General features: G+C 40.8%; 1 protein-coding gene across 1 annotated transcript; it reads left to right on the top strand.

Annotated features, from left to right (window-relative positions):
• Positions 1 to 2,954: 2,954 nt before the first annotated feature.
• Positions 2,955 to 25,001, top strand: LOC115777350 (B-cadherin-like). Its single transcript, XM_030725238.1, has 18 exons — positions 2,955 to 3,173; positions 4,069 to 4,183; positions 7,031 to 7,119; positions 7,257 to 7,454; positions 8,619 to 8,759; positions 10,096 to 10,251; positions 10,557 to 10,698; positions 11,012 to 11,184; positions 13,173 to 13,301; positions 16,262 to 16,447; positions 16,591 to 16,835; positions 19,241 to 19,383; positions 19,702 to 19,793; positions 19,994 to 20,126; positions 20,611 to 20,826; positions 20,986 to 21,113; positions 21,428 to 21,571; positions 24,116 to 25,001. Exons 1-18 carry the CDS (start codon positions 3,123 to 3,125, stop codon positions 24,329 to 24,331), a joined length of 2,697 nt encoding a protein of 898 aa, XP_030581098.1. The 5' UTR covers positions 2,955 to 3,122; the 3' UTR covers positions 24,332 to 25,001.
• The last annotated feature ends 815 nt before the right edge of the window (positions 25,002 to 25,816 follow it).

The following is a 25,816-nucleotide window of genomic DNA, read 5'->3' on the forward strand; positions in this document are numbered from 1 at the left end:
GGTGATTCCACTTGTAAAGATCTTATTTCAAGCAACCCAGGAAGTAATACTGAGGACCACAAATGTAACAGCAACACTTCTTGGATGGAATATCACTGCAACCCTCATAAATAAGTTTGACAACCTCGAGTGCTCAACTGTCCTGTCACTCGCCAAACTGCTGGATCCAAGATTTAAAGCCATCGGATTTTATAGTCCAGAAAAGGCCCAAAATGCTGCACGGAAACTTACAGCTGAACGTGCAGCACTGGTGAGGCACACACGAGCGGAGACTTCTTCAGATGATCATTCACCTCAACCAGCAACAAATGCACAAAATCCATCCTCCACAGACAGATAGTTGTAAGCTGGTAATTATGAACACACACACAAACACAAACTGTGTTCACGACTTTCAAATCTTTATTTTTCTTTCAGCCTCGAACCTTTGGGCAAGTTTTGATGGAGATGCTACACTGGTAAGAGCTCACAGGAATCATACATCGGATGCCACAATTGAAGTTCAGAGATACTTGCCTGATCCTCTCTCTGCAAACATCAGAGGATCCTCTGGCCTACTGGAATGAGCACAGAAATGTTTATCTGCATTTGTTCTTGTTGGCTAAACAATATTTCTGCATACCAGCCTCATCTGTTCCTTGTGAACATATTTTTTCAAAAACTGGAGAAGCTGTCAGCAAAAAAAGAAATCACCTGAGTCCAAAAAAGTGGAAAAACTCTTATTCCTGAATAAAAACCTCTGAAATCCCATCCCCAAACTTCATGACTGAGTTATACAAGCACAACCCACCTTCCCTGCACCTACTTTGTTTCCTAAAGAACACCCTCTCTCAATCCCAGATACTAGTCAGCATATGTCTACTGAATCAGCTGAACATATATTGACAGTGTTTGTTGTCTACTATTTCACCACTAGATGTCACTGAAATTAACCTTTGAATGAACCCACGTTCAATACAATTGGCAAAGTGGTTCAATACTGCTTCATTTGAGCATCACTATTGAAAAGTATATTCAAAACTCAAAGAAAGATAGCAAATATGAATGTGGATATATCAGTATGTTGAGTGTGTGCAATGCATGAGTGCGTGGGTGTGGGTGTGTGTGGGTGTGTGGATGAATACTACAACCCAAACCAACTAAAACCAAAGACAAACCGAGTTTACCTGGAGGAGCAGAGAGGAGAGAATGGTTAGTAGAGCCCTGCTTAAATCACTGAGCACAGGTGGCTCCAATTACTCACGGCCCCTCCTCTGACCTGCAGGAGGCACCGCCCCTGCAGGTCAGAGAAGGGTCCGTGACAGTATTTATATATACAAGACATTTTAACATTGTGCTTTTACTTTGAAAACATGGGAGAAACATTTAAAAGTATTTTTGTTGTGAAGAAGAAGAAGGTCTTCATATGGAGTGTTAAGCGTGCTGTGATACACAAGCTGCCCAATAGATGGAGACATTTTCTCATGTTTGAATCTACAGCTGCATTTATCATGTCTGAGGGAGGAAAAGAGAAACTGCTTTTGGGCTTTGTCATAAAATTTCTATTGTGAGACAAATGGTTACACAACCCTGGGCAGTTCCAGCTGCCTGTCACTACAAGTCACAGCTTGCTGATGGAGTAACACTGAGTTATTTAAAGAAGGTGAAGTCCAGCCTGCTGGATATGTTACTTTCATTTATACACAGGGCGAAGTTTCCAGTACACTGGGTCAGTCTAACACAGGGATTCACTCAGGAGCACACATGCAGTAACATATCCCCTCTGTCATGCATGTTTGAACTAATACAGAAAGATGATGCTGATCTATTGTGTAAGACAATAATTTTGCAAAAGGTCAAGGTTTTTCCTTTAGGCTGTTTTATTCATTCTGATTTTCATATTAATTATATCATGTGTGAAGAAGTTTAACTGCACAGAGCTGCGTATTTTCTTCAATAATATTAATCATTTTCTAACGATGATGGTGAAACACACACACACACACACACACACACACACACACACACACACACACACACACACACACACACACACACACGTTTATGTGTACCTTTCAAAATAAACCAAATAAATATAAAAATAATTGAATAACAGTGTAAGATGTGGAGCAAAGGTGAAGGTGGTGCCACAGCAGTGATTGTGTGGATGACAGCAGCAGCATGAGTGTGTGCGAGGACTGATGGAGGGACAGCAGTGCAGCTACACGGCCCACCAGAGTTCAGCAGGGTTACAGCTTCAGGGACAAAGCTGTTCCTCAGTCTGGTGGTCCTCACCATCTCCACTGAGCTTCTTACTGATTTTCCTTTGATGCTTTCTTCTTCAGGCTTCCATAAAAAACAGAAATTGAAAGCAGAGTCTCCAACAAACAAGATCCGACATGTGGGCTGTCTGCAGTCTGTGTTCCTGGAATCTGATTCAGCCTCAGACATGTTCCCCTCTGTCTGCTGGGTGTTTGGTAGCAGGTTATTAGATAGACATGATAAACCTACTGTGGATTAAAGTTGTTTGTTTTACAGTCTCTTCCTGGCTTATTTAAAGCTTTAAATACTGCAGGTCAACTTCAATGTGCAAAAAGCAAACAGCAAAAAACAGAATAAGTTACTGAATCCTGTTTCTTTCAGATACAGACACAAAACTGAGATCATCACCTTATAAAGTGAATAAAGTTGAATTGTTGGCATTTACATTTGAAGCAAATACTGAAACACAATCAGTTGAGTGTCTGTCTGCTCTAACAGGAAATGGGAGCTCTGAGGGTTTAAATGAGAAGAAACCAAACATGTGTGACCGGACTGGCTTTTGTTTGTGCCTACTGTACAGATGTTAAAGAAGAGACCTGACATAAAAGCAGGTGATGTTATCGTCTTTGATTTCTCCAACCCTAATGAGTAATGATGACCATATCAGGAAACTGGATCCTGCGCACCTGTGGGCTGACGTCATATGCTGAAAGTACCTGAAGCAGAGCTTACTGAGCGCGTTCTCATTTACTGAAACTACCTTCACGGGCGACAGGAAGACTTTAGGAAGAGAGTTCGCAGAGGAATATAATTATTGTTCTTTTCATTTTTTGTTTTCGATCGTCTACTTGCGGGGAATACTAAAAAGAGGATTTAGCCCGATGGGGACCGCTCGGTTCGCGGTTTTTGGTGCTTTCATCGTCGTTTTTCAGGTGAGATTTCCTCCTTTGGTTATAATATTACAGTCGGCGTTCAGTCGATGTTCGTTTCTCTCGTTGTCGATTCTGTTTAAAGTTACAGAAAATAAATGGTGGTTAACTTTAATTATGTGGTTAAATTTGACAACACCGTCTGTGGGCATTAAAAACTTGGGCAGGCTTTAAACCTTTATTATGTGAACTGCTGCACAGCAGACTGGAATTAAGGCTTCCTACACAACTAGTTTAAAAGTGTGTATAAAAATTTGTCTAAACCGTGGAACACACGCAGAACTTTGAATGTGTGTGTATTTAATATATTTTCATATCCCTCCGCCTCGAGCAGTCCGTTATTCGAAGCGAGCCTCGCCCTGATCCGCTGATCACGTTGTCTGCAGGTTAATTTCCGGCCCAGCGTTTCGTGTGCAAATACAGTTGAGCTTCAACTCCGGTCTGATTTGTCTTAGGCATATGGAGAAACAATGTTTTAAAGATTTAAATCATGAAAAGTATTATTTTATTTCTGGTTTCCTTTAGAAAAAAAAAGTCCTATAGCGTATAGACACCTTTTAAGTAATTCACACTACTGTTGCATTTTGATTATTACTTGAAATGCCAGTCATTTTCTTGATTTTCAATTTTCAGCCTTTAAATTGTGTATAATTGCCAGTTCAGTGGCGTTTATGTCTGACCAACAATCCAAAGCAGGAAGACGTTCAGCTTTTGGTGACCAAAGAAAAACCTCAAATCCAGACATTTTCAAAGCTGCAAACATTTAAAATTTGCAGTTTTGGATATAAAAACAATTATATCTAATTATGAGACTCTATGCTCATACATTTTCCTCTTGCTTATAATTAGTCAGTTTACAATTGCAGGTCTAATTGAAACACCTTTCCTCCTCTCCTAGGTCTCAGCACTAGTGATAGCTGAGAGGCCAGCATGTGTGCCTGGGTTTGAGTCAGATCTGCTGGTTTTCAGAGTGTCCAGGCAACACCTGAGGCCGGGCATGAGGCTGGGCAGAGGTAAGAACAGCACAGGAATCTAGGTTACATACACAGGTACTTTGAGTGTTGTTTTTGTTGTTGTTTTTGCTTTTAAAATGTGTTTTGGCCTTTTGTCCACACACAAATATTGTTTTTGTATCACTGAAAATGAAGGTTTAAAAAAAAAGCTCCTGACATGGTATAAATACTAATATATATATATATATATATATATATATATATATATATATATATATATATATATATATATATATATATAAATAAATAAATAAATAAGTAAACTCAGAAAAATCTCCTTTTAAAAGAAAAAAAAAAAACCATTTACGTCTGGACTTGGAGCTTCTCTCTTGAAATGAAATGTTGTGGTCTGTGTTTCCAATGCCCAGTGTCATTGCACATGAAAGATTTGTTTGTACAAAGCTGTGGCAGCATGCTACAGCCCTACATGGGATAACTGCTGCTGTAAAGGACTCCACGGGCCCAGATGGCCTTCAGCAGATTAGCTGCTCACATTGTTCTCAGCTGAAACCCAAATATCATCATGTCTCAGCTTGCTCTCGCTCTGCTTCTCTCAAAAACTTTTACCTGCAGGTCAGGGCAGTGTCCCCAAGCCTGTTTTACAGGTTTGGCTATTCAGTGTATTATTGTAGGATCTTTACCCACAATACAAAGCGCCTTGAGGCGACAGTTTGTTGTGATTTGGCGCTATATAAAAAAAATTGAATTGAATTGAATTGAATTGAATTCAAACGGTGTGAAACACTGAAAGAAAAGGAGAACTGTTTTCATTGATTTCTGTTTATATAAAGTAAATTCTCAGTGGACTGAAACTGTTTTTAAAATAAGATGTAGTTATGCATGTCTGCTTTAGCATGAATATTCACTTGTCTTTTATAACTGTCCCCAGAGAACAACTAATTAACCAATTTAATGTTAAGAAAAATTAATTCTGATTAATAAAATAAACACGTGTGCAGATTCAGCTTGTTCAATAATATGTAGGCTGTTCAATTGTTCAGGAGGAAATGCAGACTGAAAGTTCATATTCAGGCATCAAAGGGAACCAAGCATTTATTATAGAAATAAAAGTTTAACCATTAGAGAAAATTTCAAAATTATTAAAAACCATCTCAGACGTATGTTCATGTTTGGCTGCTTTCAGCACTGCTGGTATTTGTTCAGACTTTCTCTCCAATTAATCTTTCAGCGTTAACTTCAAAAGTTGCTTCCTCCAAACCATCAACGTGTTTATTAGTCCCCATTCCTACCATTAATTAATGCTTCAATTACAAATAGTTTGTCATTTTGCGCCTCGTCATGGGAAAATGTCGTTTTCACAACTTTGGCTCGATGACCTGGCATTCAAAGACTGGCTTAACCCTCTGGAGTCCACGGACGCGCTGGCACGTCAAAATGACATCACCGATTTGAGATGACGTAGCACCGGGACGCTGCTGCCATGAATCCAAAGTGCAGACTTCAAACTACGTACCAGTTTTTAAATTACGTTGATAGGCCAAGTAACACAAGAGTTATGTCCAATAATTTATGCCATGCCTTTTCCTGTATATTGTCCTCACCTTCGATGCGCGTTTTGTGCAGAAATAAATGGCAAAAACGTGAGTTTCGTTAACAGGAAGTGCATGCTAATAAAAACAAAACAAAATAATTCCCGAGAACCCCTTTCCTATTGGTGGAAAAATCTACCATATCAACCAATCAGAAAATTATGCAGTAACACGATGCATTTGGCTGCTGAGGAGCAGGTGAAAAAGCGGTAAAAAAGACACCATTACTGGCAGGTTTTGCCTGTGATGGGCACCTCAGTCTTGTGGAGGACAGAAACTGTTTTTTGAGGTGGCATAAATAATTTGTCTAGCATCTTAATGTGAGTCCTGATTGCTCTGCAAATAGTTGTTCAAAAATACCTGAGGTCTTTCCTGTATTCCTGGATTTTATGTTTTTATGTGATTATAGGTCCAATGTGTTATTACAGTATGTCAAAAATAAAAATAAAAGTAGTCAAAAATGGCCAAATATACCCCGGACCCCAAAGGGTTAAGCCGATCATGGGGAATGATTGAGAGGCGTTTTGTAAAGTGTGCATAAAAAATATGAATTTGACCTGGAACGGTGTGACGACGATCAAATCACACCGAGCATCCACCGTTCACCAGCAGCGGATTCGCGTACAGGGAGCAGATCCCTATTTTGGTTTTTGGTGCTACACAAAGCACCGCAACTGCAACCTTAAGGTCAGCTACGAGCACAAGTATCACTGTCATACTTCAACAGCAAACCAGTATTCCAGTATTTTATTGGAAAATCGTCGGCTTGTGAAACTTGAATTTCATTGCATTTTGTTTATATTCTTAAACAAATTTCCTGAGTCTTCTTGAAATGTGTTTGGAATATTAATGTGTATGAGGTCTTAGTCAAGACAAAGTCACAGTTACACCTTCAAGTAAGTGGGATAAAGTTTTGTCTCTGGTGAGAGATGGGCTATCATCTTACATGGCTCAGTGCTGTGAATCCACCGCCACCCCAAAAAAGGCTGCTGCTCGGTTTCGTGCTGGTAGTAAAAATATTGTAGAGGTAGTAAAAATAGGTAGTAAAAGGTAGTAAATAGAATTCTAGGATTCCTGTATAAACCCTGTGGATGTAAGCGCTGTGTTTTACATCTATGCTGCCATCCAGAACTAGGAGCAGTCAAGTCATTCAGCTTTTACCACTTTCATGAAGGACCTACAGGTTATTTATCTGGAAGAAACAGTAATGAGTGTGCTTTCCTGTGTGGACTAAAGACTTGCCAGTTCTTTCTCTATATGCACCACATTTGTAATCTGTTTTTCTATCCTTTCCCAGTGCGCTTCACCGACTGCACAGACCGCTCAGTATTTCCTTTCAGCAGTGATGACAGTCACTTTGGCTTAAAGGCAGACGGTGTGTTAATGGTGAGTAGTGTTAACAGACTGGACTGCAAAACTGGAGTTAGTTTAAAAAGTGCAGTAAAGTTTGTGAAGAGTTGCTCTGATGAAGGATGCAGTGCCTGCATGTTGTGTTCCTACTGAGGGTTGTTTTAATCTTCCAGGTAAAGCGACAGGTTGTTCTTCATAAAGGACACCGGACCTTCTTCATCCACTCCTGGGACTCTGAAGGTCACAAAGTAACAGTTCCAGTCAGTGTGGTTCACCCTGAGCATCACCATGGGCACCATCACCATGAAGACCAGATAAACTACAACCATGAGCATCACAGTACTGAAGTGGACTCTGCTAACAGCACAGAGGCAGGTTTAGAGACACTGTTGAATGAAACATGAAGGAAAAAACATTTACATTAAATTTCCCCCTCGTGCTTCATAGTGTGGCAGCTTTTCAAGGAATAGAATAGAAAGCTTTATTGTCATTATACAGGATGTACAATGAGATTGGAGGACCACTTCTGTTCAGTGCCATGCAGTAGAAAGTCACATTTCCTAAAATATAAAATAGAACTTCTAAAAATATACAGAAAATAAAACAATGTATAAAAATATATACATTGTAAAAAAGTATTTACATTTAATAATAAAGATGATGAGTATTACACTAGTGCAGTGGGTCTCAAATGCAGGCCTCATGGCCCGGTGTCCTGCAGGCTTTAGATGTGTCTCTGCTTCAACACACCTGAGTCAAATATAGAAGTCATTAGCAGGACTCTGGAGAACCTGACTGCATACTGAGGAGATGATTCAGCCATTTGATTCAGGTGTGTTGGATCAGGGACACATCTAAAAGCTGCAGGACACCGGCCCTCGAGGCCTGGATTTAAGAACCACTGCACTAGTGAATGAATATTGGTTATTACACATTATAGGGGCGATATATATTGATCGGTATGAATAATATTGCACAGAGATGTGGGTGTTGCACAGTTACAGTGGGTGAGTGTGTGAGTTCAGGGTGGTGATTGCTCTGGTGAAGAAACTGTAGCGTGCAAAAAAAGAAAAAAAAAAAAATCAACAATCAAACATACAACCAGGGACACAGAATCTTCAAAAAGTTAATGGTGGGAATAAATGAGAAATTGAATCTCTTTGTTCTGCATTGCAGCAGAGTGTACCTCCTTCCTGAAGGCAACAGCTGATACTTTGAAGAGTGCTATCACTCTGAATCCTCTCTGCCTTCTGGGTGGCTCTAACCCTGTACAGGAGGGCAGACTCCTTAACCTCATACCTGCCACTGTGCTACAGTTTCACAATGTTCTCTAACCTCCTTTAATTCTTGAGGGTCAGAAATCTGAACCAACAGATTAAATAAAGTTTGAATTGAATACAAATACATACACTGATGAGACTTTGGCCAAATGGCATCTGTATTTGCATTAAAGTTCTGAGATGTACTGAGACGTCAGTTTCTGAGTGATCTCCACTCCAAGCTTTGGCTGATGAAATGTCTGCATGTTTTCCCAGACTGCAACTGATCCACAAGTGCCTGTTCTGCACTTCCCCAAGTCTGCTGAAGGGCTGAGGAGGAGGAAGAGAGACTGGGTTATTCCTCCACTCAGTGTTTCTGAGAATCACAGAGGACCCTATCCCCTAAAAGTAGCTCAGGTAAGAACTGAATTACCGTGTGATGAATTTGACACTGAACGATATTTTTTTTTTTTTGCACAGGATGTGTCTGTTGTTTCTTCAGTGGTGGTCATTGTGCCCCCCCCCCAGTCCTCCCATACAGTATAAAGTGGGAGGATATTCTCTGTCTGTGAGGTTTTACTTCCAGTCCATAGACTCCAAAACCAAACGGAGTCGAGTCATGAAATTTCCCATATGCATTCTTTACCCTTCAAAGATATGAAACAGGATATTCATATTCCTGGATGTTTAGTACCCTTTGTACACTTGGGCTCCATTTATCTCTAGTGGAGAGTAAACAGTGTCGAGGATTTCAGGCTGTTAATGCTATGATAATATATGCTAATTATATGCAGCCTCTTTCACATGCCTGATTGGCTAAGCCTAATCATGTGATCATATTGTGCTGTTATGGACTGAAATGGAGAAAGTGGAGATTCCCCAAATCTAGCAGCTGACCCCAGTCACTGAACAGCTGGTAGTTGGTACATGGTGAGAAACTGGGGAATCCCAAATATGTGAATACATTAGAAGTATGTTATATCAAGCTTATTGTTATATAAATAGACATTATGTAGTATACACCCTTGTACAAGAGTGCAGTTGGAATTTTCTGATTTACCATGGAAATACTTTGTTTTAGGATGCAGTTACCAAAACATATTTATAGAAATGTTAAAGATTATCACAGAATATCAGTCTCTTACAGTATGCTTAAAATTGTTTTGATGTAATGGGAATTGTTAATATTGAAAAAATATTTTTGCTAGAGTATGGCTAATGTTTCTCACTGTCTATTTAATCTATATATAGATGTATAATTTAAGCTTTAAATAATAAAGGGGTGAGAATATAATCAAACTGTTTATCAGAGGAGGGTCACATGTCTGATCTGCTGAAAATCAGTAAATGGGAAAATATTGGGAATAAAGATGTTTTTGTGTGTTAGAGCTCTGACTACAGTTCAGAAGAGAAGGTTTGAGGTGAGCAGAACAGGATGATGTGGAGTTGAGGGAGGAGAGAGAGCAATGGTGGAGGAGGAGGATGCAGAAGGGGCAGCTACAGAAATGAGGAGGAAGGGATAGTGAGAAATAATATGTACAATTGTCACATAGTTTAAAGAGCTACTTGTGATTTTTTTTTTAAATGTAAAACTAATTAGTGACACTAAAGCTTATTTAAATATTTTCTATATTTAGGTGTTTATAATGTTTCTCAGGTTTCCCCTTTCTTTAGAACTCTGAGTTTTGCTACACTGTAGACAGTAAGAGTGGTTTAACTCAGTGCTGCTGTTTTTTGTTTTCTTTCTTCCCAGATCCGTTCCAATGAAGATAAAACCAAGAAGATCTATTACAGCATCACTGGTCCAGGAGCTAATCTGCCTCCTGTTAATCGTTTCACCATGGACAGAAACACTGGCAATCTGTATGTCACACAGCCACTCGACAGAGAGGAAACAGCCAAGTACACAGTAAGTTTCCCTCTTTGTCCAGATGTTTTCTAAAGTGTATGTTATGTATGTAGAAAATGAACAGATGATGAAAGTTCCTCTGGTCATTATTCTTGGATGCTGAGATGTTTTTATTTTTGTGAGTTTTAAAAAAGAACACAATCATCTCACAGCATCTAAATGAACAAATATGCTGATAAGAAGTCTCTTCACTCTTGTTTCTACAGTTTTACAAGACACTCAACTTTTGCTTTGATTGAATTGTGTGTAGATTGAATCATTTACAGGTGAATCTGAAACTTTCTGTATTAAAACCTTCTGTGCAGTTTGAAGCACATGCTGTGGGAGACGGAGAAGGAGTCGTTGAGGAGCCCATGGAGATTATAGTCAATGTGATTGACCAAAACGACAACAAACCTCAGTTTATCACTCAGTACAAAGGAGAGGTTCCTGAGGCCTCTGCCGTCGGTATGTATAGAGGATTTAGTTACATTTGTTGACATATTTAACATGCAAACTCATTTTGTGTTATTTTTGTTCCTGTTCTTAATTCTTATCCATATTGGAATTTTCCCCAAGTCCACTATATGTAATGAATTTTAAGATATTAAACTTACAGAAAGATAAAATGACACCAAACTGCACCAGAGATTGTTAGGCTGCAAAGATATTAGCAGACCTTTTGCACTGAGTCCATTTTAATTTGGTAAATCTCTTAAATGAAACATTGTGAAGACCGTTAGAAACTTATGCTCCCATTTCTGAATCCCTCCTCCTCCAGGGTTTGAGCTGCTCACGGTTGAGGCCATAGATTTGGATGAGCCAAATACTGACAACTCAGATATCCGCTACCGTATTCTGAACCAGGATCCACAACTGCCCAGTGCCCACATGTTTGAAATCAACTCAATCAGTGGAACCATCAGAGTTGCTGCTGCTGGACTCGACAGAGAGGTGAGCCTTGTTAAACATATTTAACACACGAGTTTCCTTTTACACCCAAGTGCTGAAATGATTTCATAATGACTCAGAGCCAGTAGTAACATTTGTGGCTACAGAGATGGAAGGCAATACATTTGTGGTTTTTCAAGGAATAATCCCATCAGTAATAGTTTTATGCCAACCAACCTGAAACCATGAGCTGAGATTTTTTCTTCAGGGTGATGTTACTGTCAGGCCTCTGGAGAGACTAATTCAGTAGACTGTAAGTTTTTAGGTGTGAGCCACAGACCGGTTTAGTGTTTCCATGTAGTTTCCATGGACCAGCCTTCAAGATGTGGTGGACAAAAGTCAAAATAAAAGATACGACCATAATCAAGTGATATTTTCTAAGTATAATAATAAACATGAACGTATATTAGTATGCAACTCTATCAGCAGCGTCCTTGTAACATCGCGCCACAGCATGAACAACATCCCCTCTGCCCACGGTGCTCTCTGGTTGCCATGGTAACATTTAAACATGCCTTCAAAATAAGAGGCACAAATACAGTAGAAATCGCCTCAGTCAGATTCAAGCCGCCTGTGGAATTTCATCCGACTTGTAAAGAAATCCATCTGAATTGGAAGTCCAATTAAAATCAGATTCTTCCCACTATCCAACAGTTTGGGGTCTAATACCGAATTTCGCTGCAATTACTTCTGCTTCATCTCTGGATTTGCTTCCGCAAATTTTATAATCTCATACTTTTGCTCGTAAGTGCGAGTTTGTAGCTTAGCTTGCCTCCTGCGCTTGCAATGACTGTCTCCAGTGACATGAACTGATATAGACATTAAAGTGAACTCCAGGAGTTGTTGCGCATGAACGAGCCGATGCATGGAAGTGGGTGGACTGGAGCAGAGCAGGGCTGCTAAACTCATTCTGCTTATGGGTCACATTTAGTTGGGAATCATTTACAATGGGATCAGATTTTTCATCCAAGGTATGACGTTGAATCAGTGTGAGCCCTGAGCTTTTTTTCTGACTCATTTTTGCTAGCCTGTGGGTTAGCTGGGTTCGGCACATACACAAATACAAGCTTTGATTTCACATAGTGGCTGAAGAGCCGTGGTGTCGAGCACCTGAGAGTGTCAGCTTGGCTATGTCCGCCTCACTGCTATCCCCGGTGTTGCTAAATATAAATCGTGTGGACTAGTTCTTATATGGCGCTTTTCTACTCTAGGTGAGCACTCAAATATTTAAACAAGTGTTATGTAGGTCAACCAACTGATTTCATTATCCAGGCATGGGAACCAGTGAAGCTTGTGGAGTTTAACTTTAGTGGTGACATATCACATGACCGAGACAAGAGTCTTGACACATCAACAGGGAGTCGTAGACGGATTTAAGAGAGTATCCGCCCATTTTTCAAAATAAAACATATTTCAGACTCAGATAATAAATAAAATGGAAATAATTTAAGTTATTTTTTTTTAAGTGCGACCTGGTACCAAATGACCCACGGACCGGTACCGGTCCGCGGACCAGGAGTTGGGGACCTCTGCCATACAGTAAAGGTTCTCCGCACCCCTGACCACAAAGAGGGTGCTGCAACAAAAACAACCTTGTGATTTAATAGTTAAATTTAAAAAGGTGTGACACAAACTGGAAATGGATTACGTTCTCTTTCAAAGTAAAACTTGTGCTTTTAATGCAGAAACCAAGATGTTTCATGAGGCTAAACTTTTACTTTAGAGATTGATATTCTTCTTTTCTGGTTTGCATCACATTTTTCACATTTTGCAGTTTCACTGCTGGTTGGTGAGTGTTTTCTAGACAAGTCAGCAACTTGCAGCTGGTATATTTCAAGTTTGGCCAAGGCTAATATCTGTTAATGCCATCAACTTTGTAGGTATTGGTCTTAAGAAAAAAAAGCTGTGTTAGAGGTGTGTAAATTGTTGTCAATGTTTCTTCCTTCCTGTTGATGAGTTGAACTCCCCTAACAGTCCCTGTCTCTTAACAGAAATACCCACAATACACTCTGACAGTAGAAGCAGCAGATATGAAGGGAGAAGGCTTAAGTGGACAAACAAAAGTAATCCTCACGGTGACGGACAGCAATGACAACGCTCCGGTCTTCACTCAGCTGTCTGTAAGTTTGAAGAACTTGTAACTGGAAACTTCCTGTTTAACTGCTGCCTTTACACTCTGTTAAAGCAGAACACATTCAGTCTGCATCTAACTGGCTTATTGATGCTGCACTCACATGTTGGCTCAGCAAAGACCCACAATAGAACAAATTACGTCCACATGTGCGCACTCTAACACCTGTACAACATGTGCTGCATTTTATAAATGACTGCACAGCATTCAATAGCTGACATTAAGTAAAATTTATGTACTAATTATTATAAACTGTAACTGCTCATGTAGTTGACAGCTAGTTGTCACAGGTGAAAGTTTACTTAGCTGTATATTTTGGGGTTCATCAGGGTGCCCGGGTTTGAGTGCTAGGGCTGAAATAGAATGTGAGCACTGTGGTACTTCGGAGAAATATGAAACTGTGATCATGAAAATATTAATTTTATGTGCATACTAAATTAGCTGGAAATTCATGACACTGGCAAAAGTTTGAATGATTCTGAATGTGTCAAAACAACCAGCAAAGAAACTGTAATGAGCAGCGATGCTGAGTAACTAATGGTAGGCTGCTGATACGTTTCATGATGTGGTGTGTTTGAAGTCGCTGAATGATGGGTGGCTGTTTCACATTCTTGGGGTTTTCTTTCACACTCATGAAATGTGAGATTTCCTGTCTGACATAAAATTGTTATTCAGATTCTTATGTGCAGTTTACACTGCTGCCCCCTCTGGCTGATTGTTGCCATGACTTGTGAGTTGTGGCTTTGTTTCCTGTAATAAAAAAATATGTAGATCCACTATGGGAGTCCCCAATAGACAACTAAGCTTTCATTGTGTGTGTCTAAACGTGTCTCAAAAAAGTAAAGAACTTTGTGTTTGGGAAATTATTTGTTTCTTAGGAAAGTCCATTTGTTTATCCCTAATTGCAGGGGCCATTCTGGGATCAAACCTTTAGGGGGGCCCAGCCCCCGGTCATGTCATGCATACACTTCACAGTAACTGATATTAATGGAATGTGCTACTTCCAGATTTTCACATTTGCAAACCTCAATTCAATTGCCTACACATCGGCGGCCGGCACTGTTACCAACTATTGTGCGACTTTTGCTTATATCGGTAAATATACTGTTGCACAGGATTTATGAAGGCGTATATATAAAATGAAGAAATGACTTGTTCTTACATCGTTAATAAAGAATGTATTGTAGCGTCTGTTAAGACGTTGAAGAAGATGGCGAGAGATTGCCAGCAAAAGTTGCTCTGTTATTAACAATTAAATGGTTGCTGTTTGCCGCAACCATGCCAAAAACAACCAAACGGGACTCCCTCTGACTCTCTCTCCCTTCGTGCGCACACATATGTTCAAGGACCACCAACACGGTGGGAAATCACAGAACATCTGCACAGAACCATCAAACTTTAACAGAATCGCTACAATATGAAAGTCACTTTGCCAAAAACTGACTGCAGCTTCTACCATGTGACAGAAATGTTCTTTATGACTCAAAATGAATTGATATCATTCATAAGAGATGATGGTTGAGATATGTTTGACAGATTATAGGCCCACAAGTCATTTACAACAATATAAATACCAGCAATAATTTTTTTGGGCAAATACCAGAAATCACTTTTTGGCATAAGACCGGCTATTCAGATGACAAATCGCTCCACTGCCACTGTGTACAGTGTGGCGATGTGTACATTTACATGCATGCAGTGCAGCACACATTCACATTAAAATTCAAATCAGTTTATTGCATTCTATAAATTCTAATATTTAGGTATATCTGTTAATTACAGGGTGTACCCTGCATCTCGCCCTATGACAGTGCGTCTCACATAGTGGGGCGTGCCCCCTTTTTGGGGGGGTAAAGACCCGACAATAATACAAGTAATTACAATACCAAAGAACCAGGTGAAATTAAATGTCATGAGTAAATATCAACATTTTCTTTGTACGCTTTTTTGGGGTGTCTGAAAAAGAGTACGCTTTGTACGCTCTGGAAAATGTGTATTTGTGAGTCATCCCTAAAATAATAAAGTACATGAGCTCCTTGGCTGGCAAATTCCAGCAGACTAATGGATTTGAAAGCTAAAATTAGCTATTTAGAAAGCAAATATACGTAAGCAGACACTTTAAATCCCAGCAATGCCTTCACATTTTCAACAGTTTGCACTTTTTCTATATTTTAGGTGTGAATTAAATCAGCACCACTAAAAAAGTGTCTAAACACCAAATGGTTCCACATTTGTTTGGAAAATGGAAAATTTTATGTGAAGCAACAGAGGATGCTGGTTGCGCCCACATAAACAACCTTGTTTGGTATTGTTTATTAGATTGGATGACTGAAGTCTGAAGAAGACACATTGGCAATTTAACAAGTTATTCATTTAACAAACAGGGGGCCAGGCACCACCACCTCATGCTGGTCACCAGCTTGGTGTCACACTGGGATGGCTTCCCATTCTTCAGTCAGCAATCATCCAATAAGAATCAATAGCAGAGTAAGATGTTTGGTATTGACGTAGAAGATTTGGCAAGTTTTTCATGGATGCAGCCCACATACTCTGCTGCTCAACCCACCAATGCATTTCCCTTACCCATGTGGCTCCATTTAAGGGGAAATAAACGGGCTTTATAAGACTTATTGCCAATAAGTATTGTTACACCAAAGAAATAACTGAACACAAATTTCCTTACTTTTTGTGTGAAGTTTGTTGTACAGGGAATACTGAGTCTATTCTATCTGAATAGAGTACAGCACATGTAAAATGTTCTGATGCATTTAAAAAGCAAATTTGAAGCATGTTGAATTCATTTTATTCAAAGCAATTCCAGAACTGAGCAGTAATTAATGAACATAATATGATAGAACCGACGACAAAACAAAGCCATTATGCTCTTCATTCCCACTAAGGAGGTTTTTTTTATTTCCATGCTTTAACCCATCTCTTATTTTCTCACAGTATAATGCACTGGTGGAAGAAAACAAAAAGGATGTTGAGGTTGTTAAGATGTCAGTAACAGATGGTGATGAACCCCAGTCTGCAGCCTGGAATGCTGTGTTCAAGATCATCAGTGGTGATCCTGAAGGACTTTTCACAGTCAAAACAGGACCTAACAAACAGGAAGGAATCATTTCTACTGCCAAGGTGGGAAGAAAAACAGGAATTCATTGATGCTGAACATCTCCCAATATTATCAGTGGATATTTGCTGTTTTTGATGGAGGCATTTTCTGTGATTAGTTACAATTTAAGAAAAATCTGTCATCACTCTCATGGTCACCCCCACAGGAGCTGGACTTTGAGAGGAGCAGCAAGCACACTCTGTTGGTTACAGTGGAGAATGAGGTTCCTTTTGCTGTTCCAGTCACCACTTCCACGGCCACAGTGGTGGTGAGTGTGAAGGACGTGAATGAAGCTCCAGTCTTTGATCCAAAGGAGAAGCTTGTGGTGAAACCAGAGAACCTTGCTGAGAACCAAGATGTGGTGCAGTACACCGCTTCAGACCCTGATACTGCACGCAAGCAGACAGTCTCGTAAGTCACACTGGGAGAAAATGCCTCGTTTGAACAACGTTCTAGAGAACATGTACCACTGACCTCACAAGTACAGCAGTTTCTCTAAAAAACTGCACCTAACAAGGTGACAGTGGTTTGAAATTTCTCAAATGAAGTTTCCAAAGTGTGTCACATTTCCCTGTTACAGAAACATTAAATTTGCAGGTGGTATTTTTAAGTGAGGAAGAAGTGATATTGAGATTTGTATTGTAAATCAGTTTGGTTGCAGTTTCCTTTCACTTGCTCAGCATTGTTTCTTTATTGTTGGAGATAAACTTCACAGTAGCATCTTTTGCTCTTCATGTGTTTTGTTGAAGGGGGAAAAATATATATATTTCACTTCTGGCATGAAGAAAACCTGGGACTGTTTATCAGTGAGATCAGCATCAAACCACTGTTAACCTCGTTCACACAGCAATAAATGATTTGGCTTACAGTCATTCATAAAGAGGTGGATCTGAACATTTGAAGGTGAAACTGTTTGCGTGTGTGTAGCTTGACAAAAGTCACTTGTTTGATTCCAGCTGCAGATGGTAATCACTTCAGGTTTGCATATATGTCTGTATATTAGGGGTTTTAATCCCAGCCAGAGCATGAATGCTAGACTCCCCAAGCTACCCAAGCCTACCTCACAATATGAGCGAGGAAAACAACTGAAGCCATACTGGTTCAGACGTCGCCCGGATTAGCAAGGTCCACGTCAGGTGTCGAGGAACCAAGGCATACTGACAATAAGTGGGCTACTGGAACTAGAAGGATACGGCACAAGTGGACATGAGATGAGAATTGCGAACTGTTAGAATGTTACTACACATGTAATCCCAGTGAAAGGGTTTACATGAAGAGGATGTGGGACACATGGATTCTTCGACACCCAACATCCAGACTGACATCGAAACAAGTCATAGCCCAGTGTTCCAACATCTGCAAGAAGAAAATGCTACCACAGGTTGACAAGGTACAACACACTGCAGCAAGGGTAGGATCTTCTCCACACTCCCAGATTAGGCTCCAAGAACAAACGGGTACATCGAATGCAAGAGCAGCTGACCTGAAAGAAGATCATAGCTTAGCTGGAAACCTGGACCACATACCCTCTGAAAGTCTACCAGAAGATGCAAATGCAGCAATACGGACTTTGAAACCAACCAGCTGATATATGCCATGGCAGCAGTGATCCTTGAGATACTTGGTTATAAGATGAACAGCCACAAAGAGCAGTACCCTCCATGGAAAAGACTAGAGGCTAAGATCAAGGCAGCACAGAGGGAAGTTAGCCAGCTATCAGAGCTGCAGAAAAGTCTGAAAAGGGTGCCTACGAAGTACAACAGGCTGTTTGTACCTGGGGCCTTAGAGACTGCCAAGCAAAGACTCTCAACCTTGGCTAACCACCCCCACCAAGGCTGGAGATAGAGAAGAAGGATGCAACACACAACACCAATACTCAGTGGCTGCTGGATCTAAGAGCAGACTGCAGTGACCATCACAGTGGCAGAAATCCAGGAAAGAGTCTCTCACATTGAAGAGCTGGACAGCACCAGGCCCTGACATGGTTCACACCTACTGGCTAAAGAAGCTAACTGCACTCTTTGAGCACCTGTCAGCACAAATGACACACCTGGAATGGTTGACCAGATGGTCTTGGTCCCCAAGGATGCGTGCAGTCTTATTTATTAATTTTGTCAGTTTAGTTATTTCAGTGATCAGTGTGGATTTCTTTCAAAAAGGGTACCAACAGTTTTTGTTCATGTCTATATATCCACTTTCTCTCATCCAAATATAAATATACTACACAAATATTTCTCTGAAAAACAAACCGAAAAATGATTCCATTGGTTCACTGAAATGTACCAAAAGTAGAACTTGGAGCTTCTCAGCTCAAAGGGCAAGAGGCAGAGTACACTCTGGACAGGTTGCCAGTATCACACAGCCAACACAGACACAACTATTCACTCTGACCTACACCAACGGACAATTTAGAACCACCAATTAATCTAACATACAGGTCTTTGTACTGTGGGCAAAAGCTGTAGTAGGGAGAGAGAAATGCAATGTCCACACAAACCCCAGCTGGCCATCTGTAACTATTATACTGAATAGTTTTACACTCTAATTGCCCACTTGGTTTATTTATAAGAGCCCCAAACATGATGCATTAGTCTGACATTTTCTTATCTTCTACTGGTTACATCTTGAAAAGTATTTAGTGTGAACCCTGTAACACTTTGTGTGTAATTGCAGCTAACGTGCCGCTGTGTATTTAGCCTGAGATGAAAAAAGTAAAGGATAAAGTGTCACTGGGCCACATTGTGAAACATGCTAATTGGGATCATCCTGCCTGCACAGTATTACCATCTTTCTGTGACTGTCTCATCAATGTACAGGTACAAGATGATCAGTGACCCTGCAGGCTGGCTGAATGTGGACAAGGACACAGGCCTAATTAAAGTGAGAAGATCCATGGACAGAGAGTCCCCCTTTGTTATAGACAACAGATACATCGCAAGAATTGGTGCATATGATAATGGTAGGTGGGAGGCGAGACTGACGCAGACTATCATTTTACTGAGACACTGATATCATTTAGTTGATCACTTATGATTGTGCTGGAATTTATGTTGAGAAAAAATGAATTCCACACTAACGACCTTTCCTGGGACGGTCATAGCTAATAACATTGTAGCACTTAATTGTCTTTTTTTTTGTTTGTTTTTTAAGTTTGTCAGTTATATAAGAATGAGAAGTCCAGAGGATCTGTGGGCATTAATATGGACTTGATCTCACTTTGTTGATGGAACCTTCCTCTTAATAAATGTTGTTCTCCTGATGTCTGTTCTGTGACCAGATGCAGTCCCAGCTACAGGAACTGGTACTCTGATCATTGAGCTGGAAGATGTCAATGACAATGCTCCCACCATTGATCAGCGTGAAATCCAGGTGTTGTAATTCCCACTAGCTCAGCAGCTGTTTTGTGTCTAATTGTGGTGCAGAATGGGTGTGTTTGTAAATCCCATCCTGATCCCGTCCTGTACCGACTTCAGGATGGGATCAGATAAAAAGTGGAACCAAGTGTGCAGTCATGTGATACAGCACATCAGCATAAAGAAAAGCTTCACTGTGACCTTGTGTTTCCTCAGGTGTGTAACAAGGACACAGTTCCTCAGCTGCTCTCAGTAACAGATAAAGATGGACCAGAATTTGCGGCTCCATACTCAGTGTCTCTGCAGGGCTCGTCGAAGGCCAACTGGATCGCTAGGATGAATGGAACCAGTATGTACACTGTGGACATGAGACGAGCATAAACTGATGCTATCCAACCAGATTTTTTAAATTCATCACTTGTGTTCTGATGACATAATGAAAATATTTTGTGCATTGTGTCCTTGGGCAAGACACTTAAACCACATTGCCTAACGGTAGCGCTGGTCTCTGGCTGCATGACCGCAGATGCTCGTCTCTTAATGAGTGATCTGGAACCATCATTTCGTTGTGCGCACAATTGATGAGTTCAAACTAACATCTAAAGATTAAAGTTTAGGTCACACAGTTTTCTTCACTGAGGTTAGAGTGATTGGTGTTCAAGTTAGAGGACAGTGAGTGCTGCCAGAGAAGAATTAAAAAACCCTAAAGCAGCATATGTACAGGGAAAAAAAAAAGCTTTAATGAGGTGTTAAACTTTGGTGAAAATTAGACAAAATGACAAAAATGAATCAATACAGGGCTGTAAAGTAAATTTTCTGCTGTCTTGTTTCAGGAACAGGCATCATCCTGACTTTATCCACTGAGCTGCCCAGTGGAGAGTACAGTGTGTTACTGAGAGTGGGAGATAAACATGGCCTGGAGCAGGAAAACACCATCAAAGCCAAAGTGTGTGACTGTAAGGGAGCAGAAGTGACGTGCACTGATCGTGCTATAGGGGGCACCAGCCTGCCCCTTATCCTGGGAATACTTGGAGCCATCCTGCTGCTTGGTGAGCTGCGATGGATTGAAGGATGCTTCCCATATTTTCAGGGATATCTTTTTTTCTGGGGTGTTACATTTACATTTGTGACCTCAGGACAGTGCATCTCTTTACTTTCCAGCCAAGTAGGATTTTGTTTGTGTGCTTAACTTTGTGCTCTGTGTCCAGCGCTGGTGATGCTAGCACTGCTGTTTGCAAGACAGAAGAAAGAGAAGAAGGAGCCGCTGCTGCAGGATGATGGCATCAGAGACAACATCTATTACTATGATGAAGAGGGAGGTGGAGAAGATGATCAGGTAAATGATGGACTTCAGCTCTGGTTATAATCAAAGCTGCACCCAAAACCCTCAGGAGCAGAAAACCTTGGAAGTGATGTCAGTGTGTTTATTGGAGTGTTTCAGCTCTTTGAGTTTAAATGTGTTTCCACTCCAGTTATCATTACATTGTTAAAAAGGCTCAAATCATATTTGTTGTATTTCAGTGATTTGGCTCATTTTTAGTGATAGAAATGTGGCAGAATAGAGAACAGGCCTAATGCAGTTAGTGGATTACAGAAGTCCAGCAAAAGTATTCCATGTAACAACTGCATCATTAAATCACTTTCCATCAGGACTATGATCTGAGTGTTCTCCACCGTGGTCTGGACAACCGGCCCGAGGTGTTCAGGAATGACGTGGCGCCAAACTTCATGCCTGCTCCTCAGTACCGGCCTCGGCCTGCCAACCCAGAAGAGATCGGCAACTTCATTGATGATGTGAGTGAAAGACTAAAGCTCACTGAAACATAATCCAGCATGGTTACAGTGTGTGCCTCCTGTGGAACTGGGTGTTCACAAGTGCGTGTGGCACCGTGACACTCTAAGTCTCAGGTCGTTGATGGGGTGTTTCTTTGGCTCGGCTGTTTCAGAGTAAAACTTGAAGTCATATCCTGTCATAACAGGGACCAGACGGTGTCCTCCGGTTGTGGGGATCACACTACTCCGTCTCCTGGAAAGGTCTATGCCAGGATACTGGAGACAAGAGTCCTCCTTTCCATTGTCAAATTGAGGAGGAACAGTGTGGTTTTTATCCTGGTCATGCAATGCTGGGCCAGCTCTTCCTCCTCTTGAAAATATCCAAGTGTGCCTAACTAGTTTACATGTGCTTTGTCACACTTGGAGAAGGCATTTGACCACATACTTTGGGGGGGGTGACCTGTGGGCAGTTATATCAGGTATCTTGGGGTGGCAGGGGCTCAGGAGGTAGAGTGGGTAATCTACCAATCTGAAGGTCACTTCCCGACTCCTCCAGTCTGCATGTTGAAGTATCATTGGGAAAGATACTGCACCCTGAGTTTCCCCAATACATCCCGCTGTGTGTTTGTGTGTGTGTGAAGACAAGGTGAGAAAAGCACTTGTATGTGTGTAAGATTGGGTGAATGAAGCTAGTGGTGAAAGGCACTCTGAGTGCTCAGAAGCTCTTTAAACAGATGTGGACAGAATTGTTGGAACCGTTCTGTTAAAGGCAGAAAAACCCACAATGGCCACAGAAACGACAAAAGAAATTCACTGAGAATTACCTACTGAAAGTCAGACATCACCTTTGAATTGTGATTCAACAGAATAATAAAAGAACTAATGAAACTGATCTGGGTAAAAATGAAGGCACCCTTAAAAAAAGACCATAGGGATGTGTTAAACTCAGGTGTGTCCTGCAGCATCACAGGTGTGTTCTGACTTGTAATCGGTCAATCTGCCTATTTAAAAGGTGAAAAAGGGTCACTGTGCTGTTATCATGGTGTGTACCACACTGAACAGAAAGCTAAGGAGAGAGCTGTCTGAGATGAGACAATTATTGACAAGCATATTAAAGATAAAGTCTACATGACCATCTCCAAGCAGCCTGATGTTCCTGTGACTACAGCTGCATATATCATTGATGTCTAATGTCCACGGGACTGTAGCCAACCTCCCTGGACGTGACCACAAGGAAAATTGATGCCACATCGAGGAGAGTTAATACAAATGGTAACTACAGAGCCCAGAACAACTTCCAGAGAGATTAGAGATGAACTCCAAGGTCAAAGTACATCAGTGTTTGATCGCACCATCCATCGCTGTTTGAGCCAAAGTGGACTTAATGGAAGACGATCAAGGAGGACGGCGCTGTTGAAAGCGAATCATAAAGGGAGAATGAAATTTGTCACCATGCATATTGACAAGACACACAGCGTCTTGGAGAATGTCCTTTGGACAGATGAGACTAAACTGGAGCTTTTTGGCAAATCACATGAGCTCTGTTTACATATGCAGAACTGAAGCCCACAAAGAAAACACTGTACCAACTGTGAAACCTGAACATCAGGGGACAATGAAATCTGAAGATGATCAAGAGCAAAATGTCCTGCCCAGTGTCAGAAAACTCTCTCAACTGCAGGTTGTGGATAATGAGCCAAAACACAACTAAAAACAGCCAGAAAGAAGAAAACGCTGGACTATTCTGAAGTGGCCTTCTGAGAGCCCTGCTCTAAATCCTACTGAACATCTAAAGGAGCTGAAACATGCGGTCTGCAGAACATTTTGTCCAAGCCAGTTTGATTATTTTTAAATAATTCTGTTGAACCACAATTCAAAAGCAATGGCTGGTTTCCATTAGTTAATTTTAAGTATTTTTTTTTAATTATCAGTTTCAAGTTATATCAGTGACCATTGTGGGTTTTTCTGTCTCTATAAGAAGGGTACCAACAACTTTGTCCATGTCTGTAAGTAGCAGCCATCACTGATCCAACTTATTGCTATGAGTCATTTGGTCTACCCACAGTCAGAGTCCACAGTTCTGGCAGTAAGTCACACTTGTTCTCGGTGGGTGAGACTTCACCAGGGTTGCCCTTTGGCACCAATTCCGCTCATTATTTATGAGTTCAGTCATTTGGTAGGGACTCGGAGTAGAACCGCTACCCCTCCATATCAAAGCAAGCCGGCTGAAGTGGTTCAGGTATCTGACTAGGATTCCTCCTGGGTGAGGTGCTCCAGGCATGTCCTACCAAGAGGAGGCCAAGGACACCCTGGAGAGATTACGTCTCTTTGGTGTTCCTCTGGATGAGCTGCAGGAGGTGGCTGGGGAGAGGGAGTACTGGGCATCTCTGCTTAAGCTACTCTCCTGACCCGGCCCCAGATTAGCAGCAGAGGATGGATGGACGTCATGTCTGTGCTTTAATAACTTCCACGTTCATTATTCTTTGTTATTCCAGGTTATGTAAGGTAGCTGAAACACGTCATGTAAAATTACTATTAAATGAAAACATGTTCTCTGCTCCTCAGAACCTGAAGGCAGCAGACAACGATCCCACGGCGCCCCCCTATGACTCCCTGCTGGTGTTTGACTACGAGGGGGGTGGCTCTGATGCAGGAAGCCTCTCGTCTCTGAACTCGTCAGGCAGTGGAGACCAGAACTATGACTGCCTCAATCAGTGGGGCCCCCGCTTCAAGAAACTGGCCGACATGTACGGAGGAGGTGAAGATGATGACATGCTGTAAACGCGCCGTGTGGCTGCGTTTGTTTAATATGTGAAAGCAAGCCAAGAAAGCGACTTTCAGCTACACATTAGTGGGACGCTTGTTTCTGTTTGTGTGTATTGTGGTTTGCCTTTTCACTGCAGTCCCATTAGCAGGTATCAGCCAATGCTCAGAAGCCAAAGGATGAGTTTTTGTTTTTTAAAAATCCATGAGTTGTTTTGAATGCTTCGTCTCTGAATGCCTTTTTTACATCCCCGTTTGACCTGTAGGCTAAAGGCTAAAATGCTTTGTTACTTTTCTGTTGAATGAGTGCTGGAGCCACAGTGCACATATTTGAATCTGCTGGAGCTTTCTGGGTGATGACAGAGACTCAGAGGTTTGTCAGTCACACTTAAAATATTTGCTTATACTAGCAAACATGTTTCTGTTTGTTCTGTAGGGTTTGTGCTGTTTTCCATTTGTTTATAAAGTAGAAATGATCAAATCCAGGAAGCTTCGCAGTGCCACAGCACCCTTTGACCTTGTGCTCAGTGAGTTATGAATAAATGCTTTTTAAAATTGTTTCTCAGGCATCTGTTCAGTAAATGTCTTTATTACAATGCTTTGTCAGAAACAAAATCTTAGAGGTACTTTATTATAAATGCTTTGTGAAATCAGGGTTTTTTTCTTCATTAAAATTGTCTTAATACAACAGTGGATTTGTGTGTCTCTAATTTCACTGTTTATTACTAACTGCATTAGACTTTGGAAGATAGCTATAGATAGATAATAAAAAATTCCCTTTTTACAGTTATATGAATGGGAGCTTAAAGTGCAAACTCCTAACTTGAATGTTGGGGTTGAAATGTATTTGTTTATATCAATATTAAAATGTTTACATCCTTTATGAAGACTTCTTTTTAATGCTGGGACATAAAGGGTTTTCTCCTGAAGCGCTTTACTGCACTGAGGACAGCTGTTTGTGGGTTTTCTACCTTTGTTGCTCTTGAAGGCAAAACTCATGTAGTTCAGACTGAAATCAGGTGCTCCTGGGTTACTTTCACAGCATCTTTTGGGATTTGTTAATTTATTCTGACATGCTGTCCAATGTTGCATACAGGAAGTTAACCTCTCCACACTTGTTGGAGCTTATAAATGTTAGCCATATCTAGTGTGGTGTTCCTTATAAAGTGAGTTTGCAATTCGGATTTTCATAGAATAGAAAATTAGTGAAACCTGTAAGCTCTATGGAAGCATCTACACGCTTGCTAAGGTGAATCATAACTTTGGCACAGTAGGAGACTATTATATTCTCCACTAGGTGGCAGCAGTGACTAATGCGGATTCCCAGACCAATGCTGATGTCTTCAGCACTCTAATAATTTGCCTTTGATCCAAAGTAAAACACATTAACATTTTACTTACGTGTGTAGTAGGCCTCTTTGTCTTGCTCAGCAAAGGAGGCTGATTCAAGACAGCCCTCCATGCTATATATGTGCAGTAAATGTACCATTGGTAAGTGTATTT

The sequence above is a fragment of the Archocentrus centrarchus genome, unplaced genomic scaffold, assembly GCF_007364275.1.
Source record: "Archocentrus centrarchus isolate MPI-CPG fArcCen1 unplaced genomic scaffold, fArcCen1 scaffold_50_ctg1, whole genome shotgun sequence".
Classification (NCBI taxonomy): Eukaryota; Metazoa; Chordata; class Actinopteri; order Cichliformes; family Cichlidae; genus Archocentrus; species Archocentrus centrarchus.

What these genes read in the sequence shown, in the direction of transcription:
- LOC115777350 (XM_030725238.1), top strand. Translation starts at nt 3,123, where the DNA reads ATGGGGACCGCTCGGTTCGCGGTTTTTGGTGCTTTCATCGTCGTTTTT. An exon ending in CGCTAGGATGAATGGAACCA is followed by an intron (nt 20,127 to 20,610) that starts GTATGTACACTG and finishes GTCTTGTTTCAG; the next exon opens with GAACAGGCATCATCCTGACT. An exon ending in TGGAGCCATCCTGCTGCTTG is followed by an intron (nt 20,827 to 20,985) that starts GTGAGCTGCGAT and finishes CTCTGTGTCCAG; the next exon opens with CGCTGGTGATGCTAGCACTG.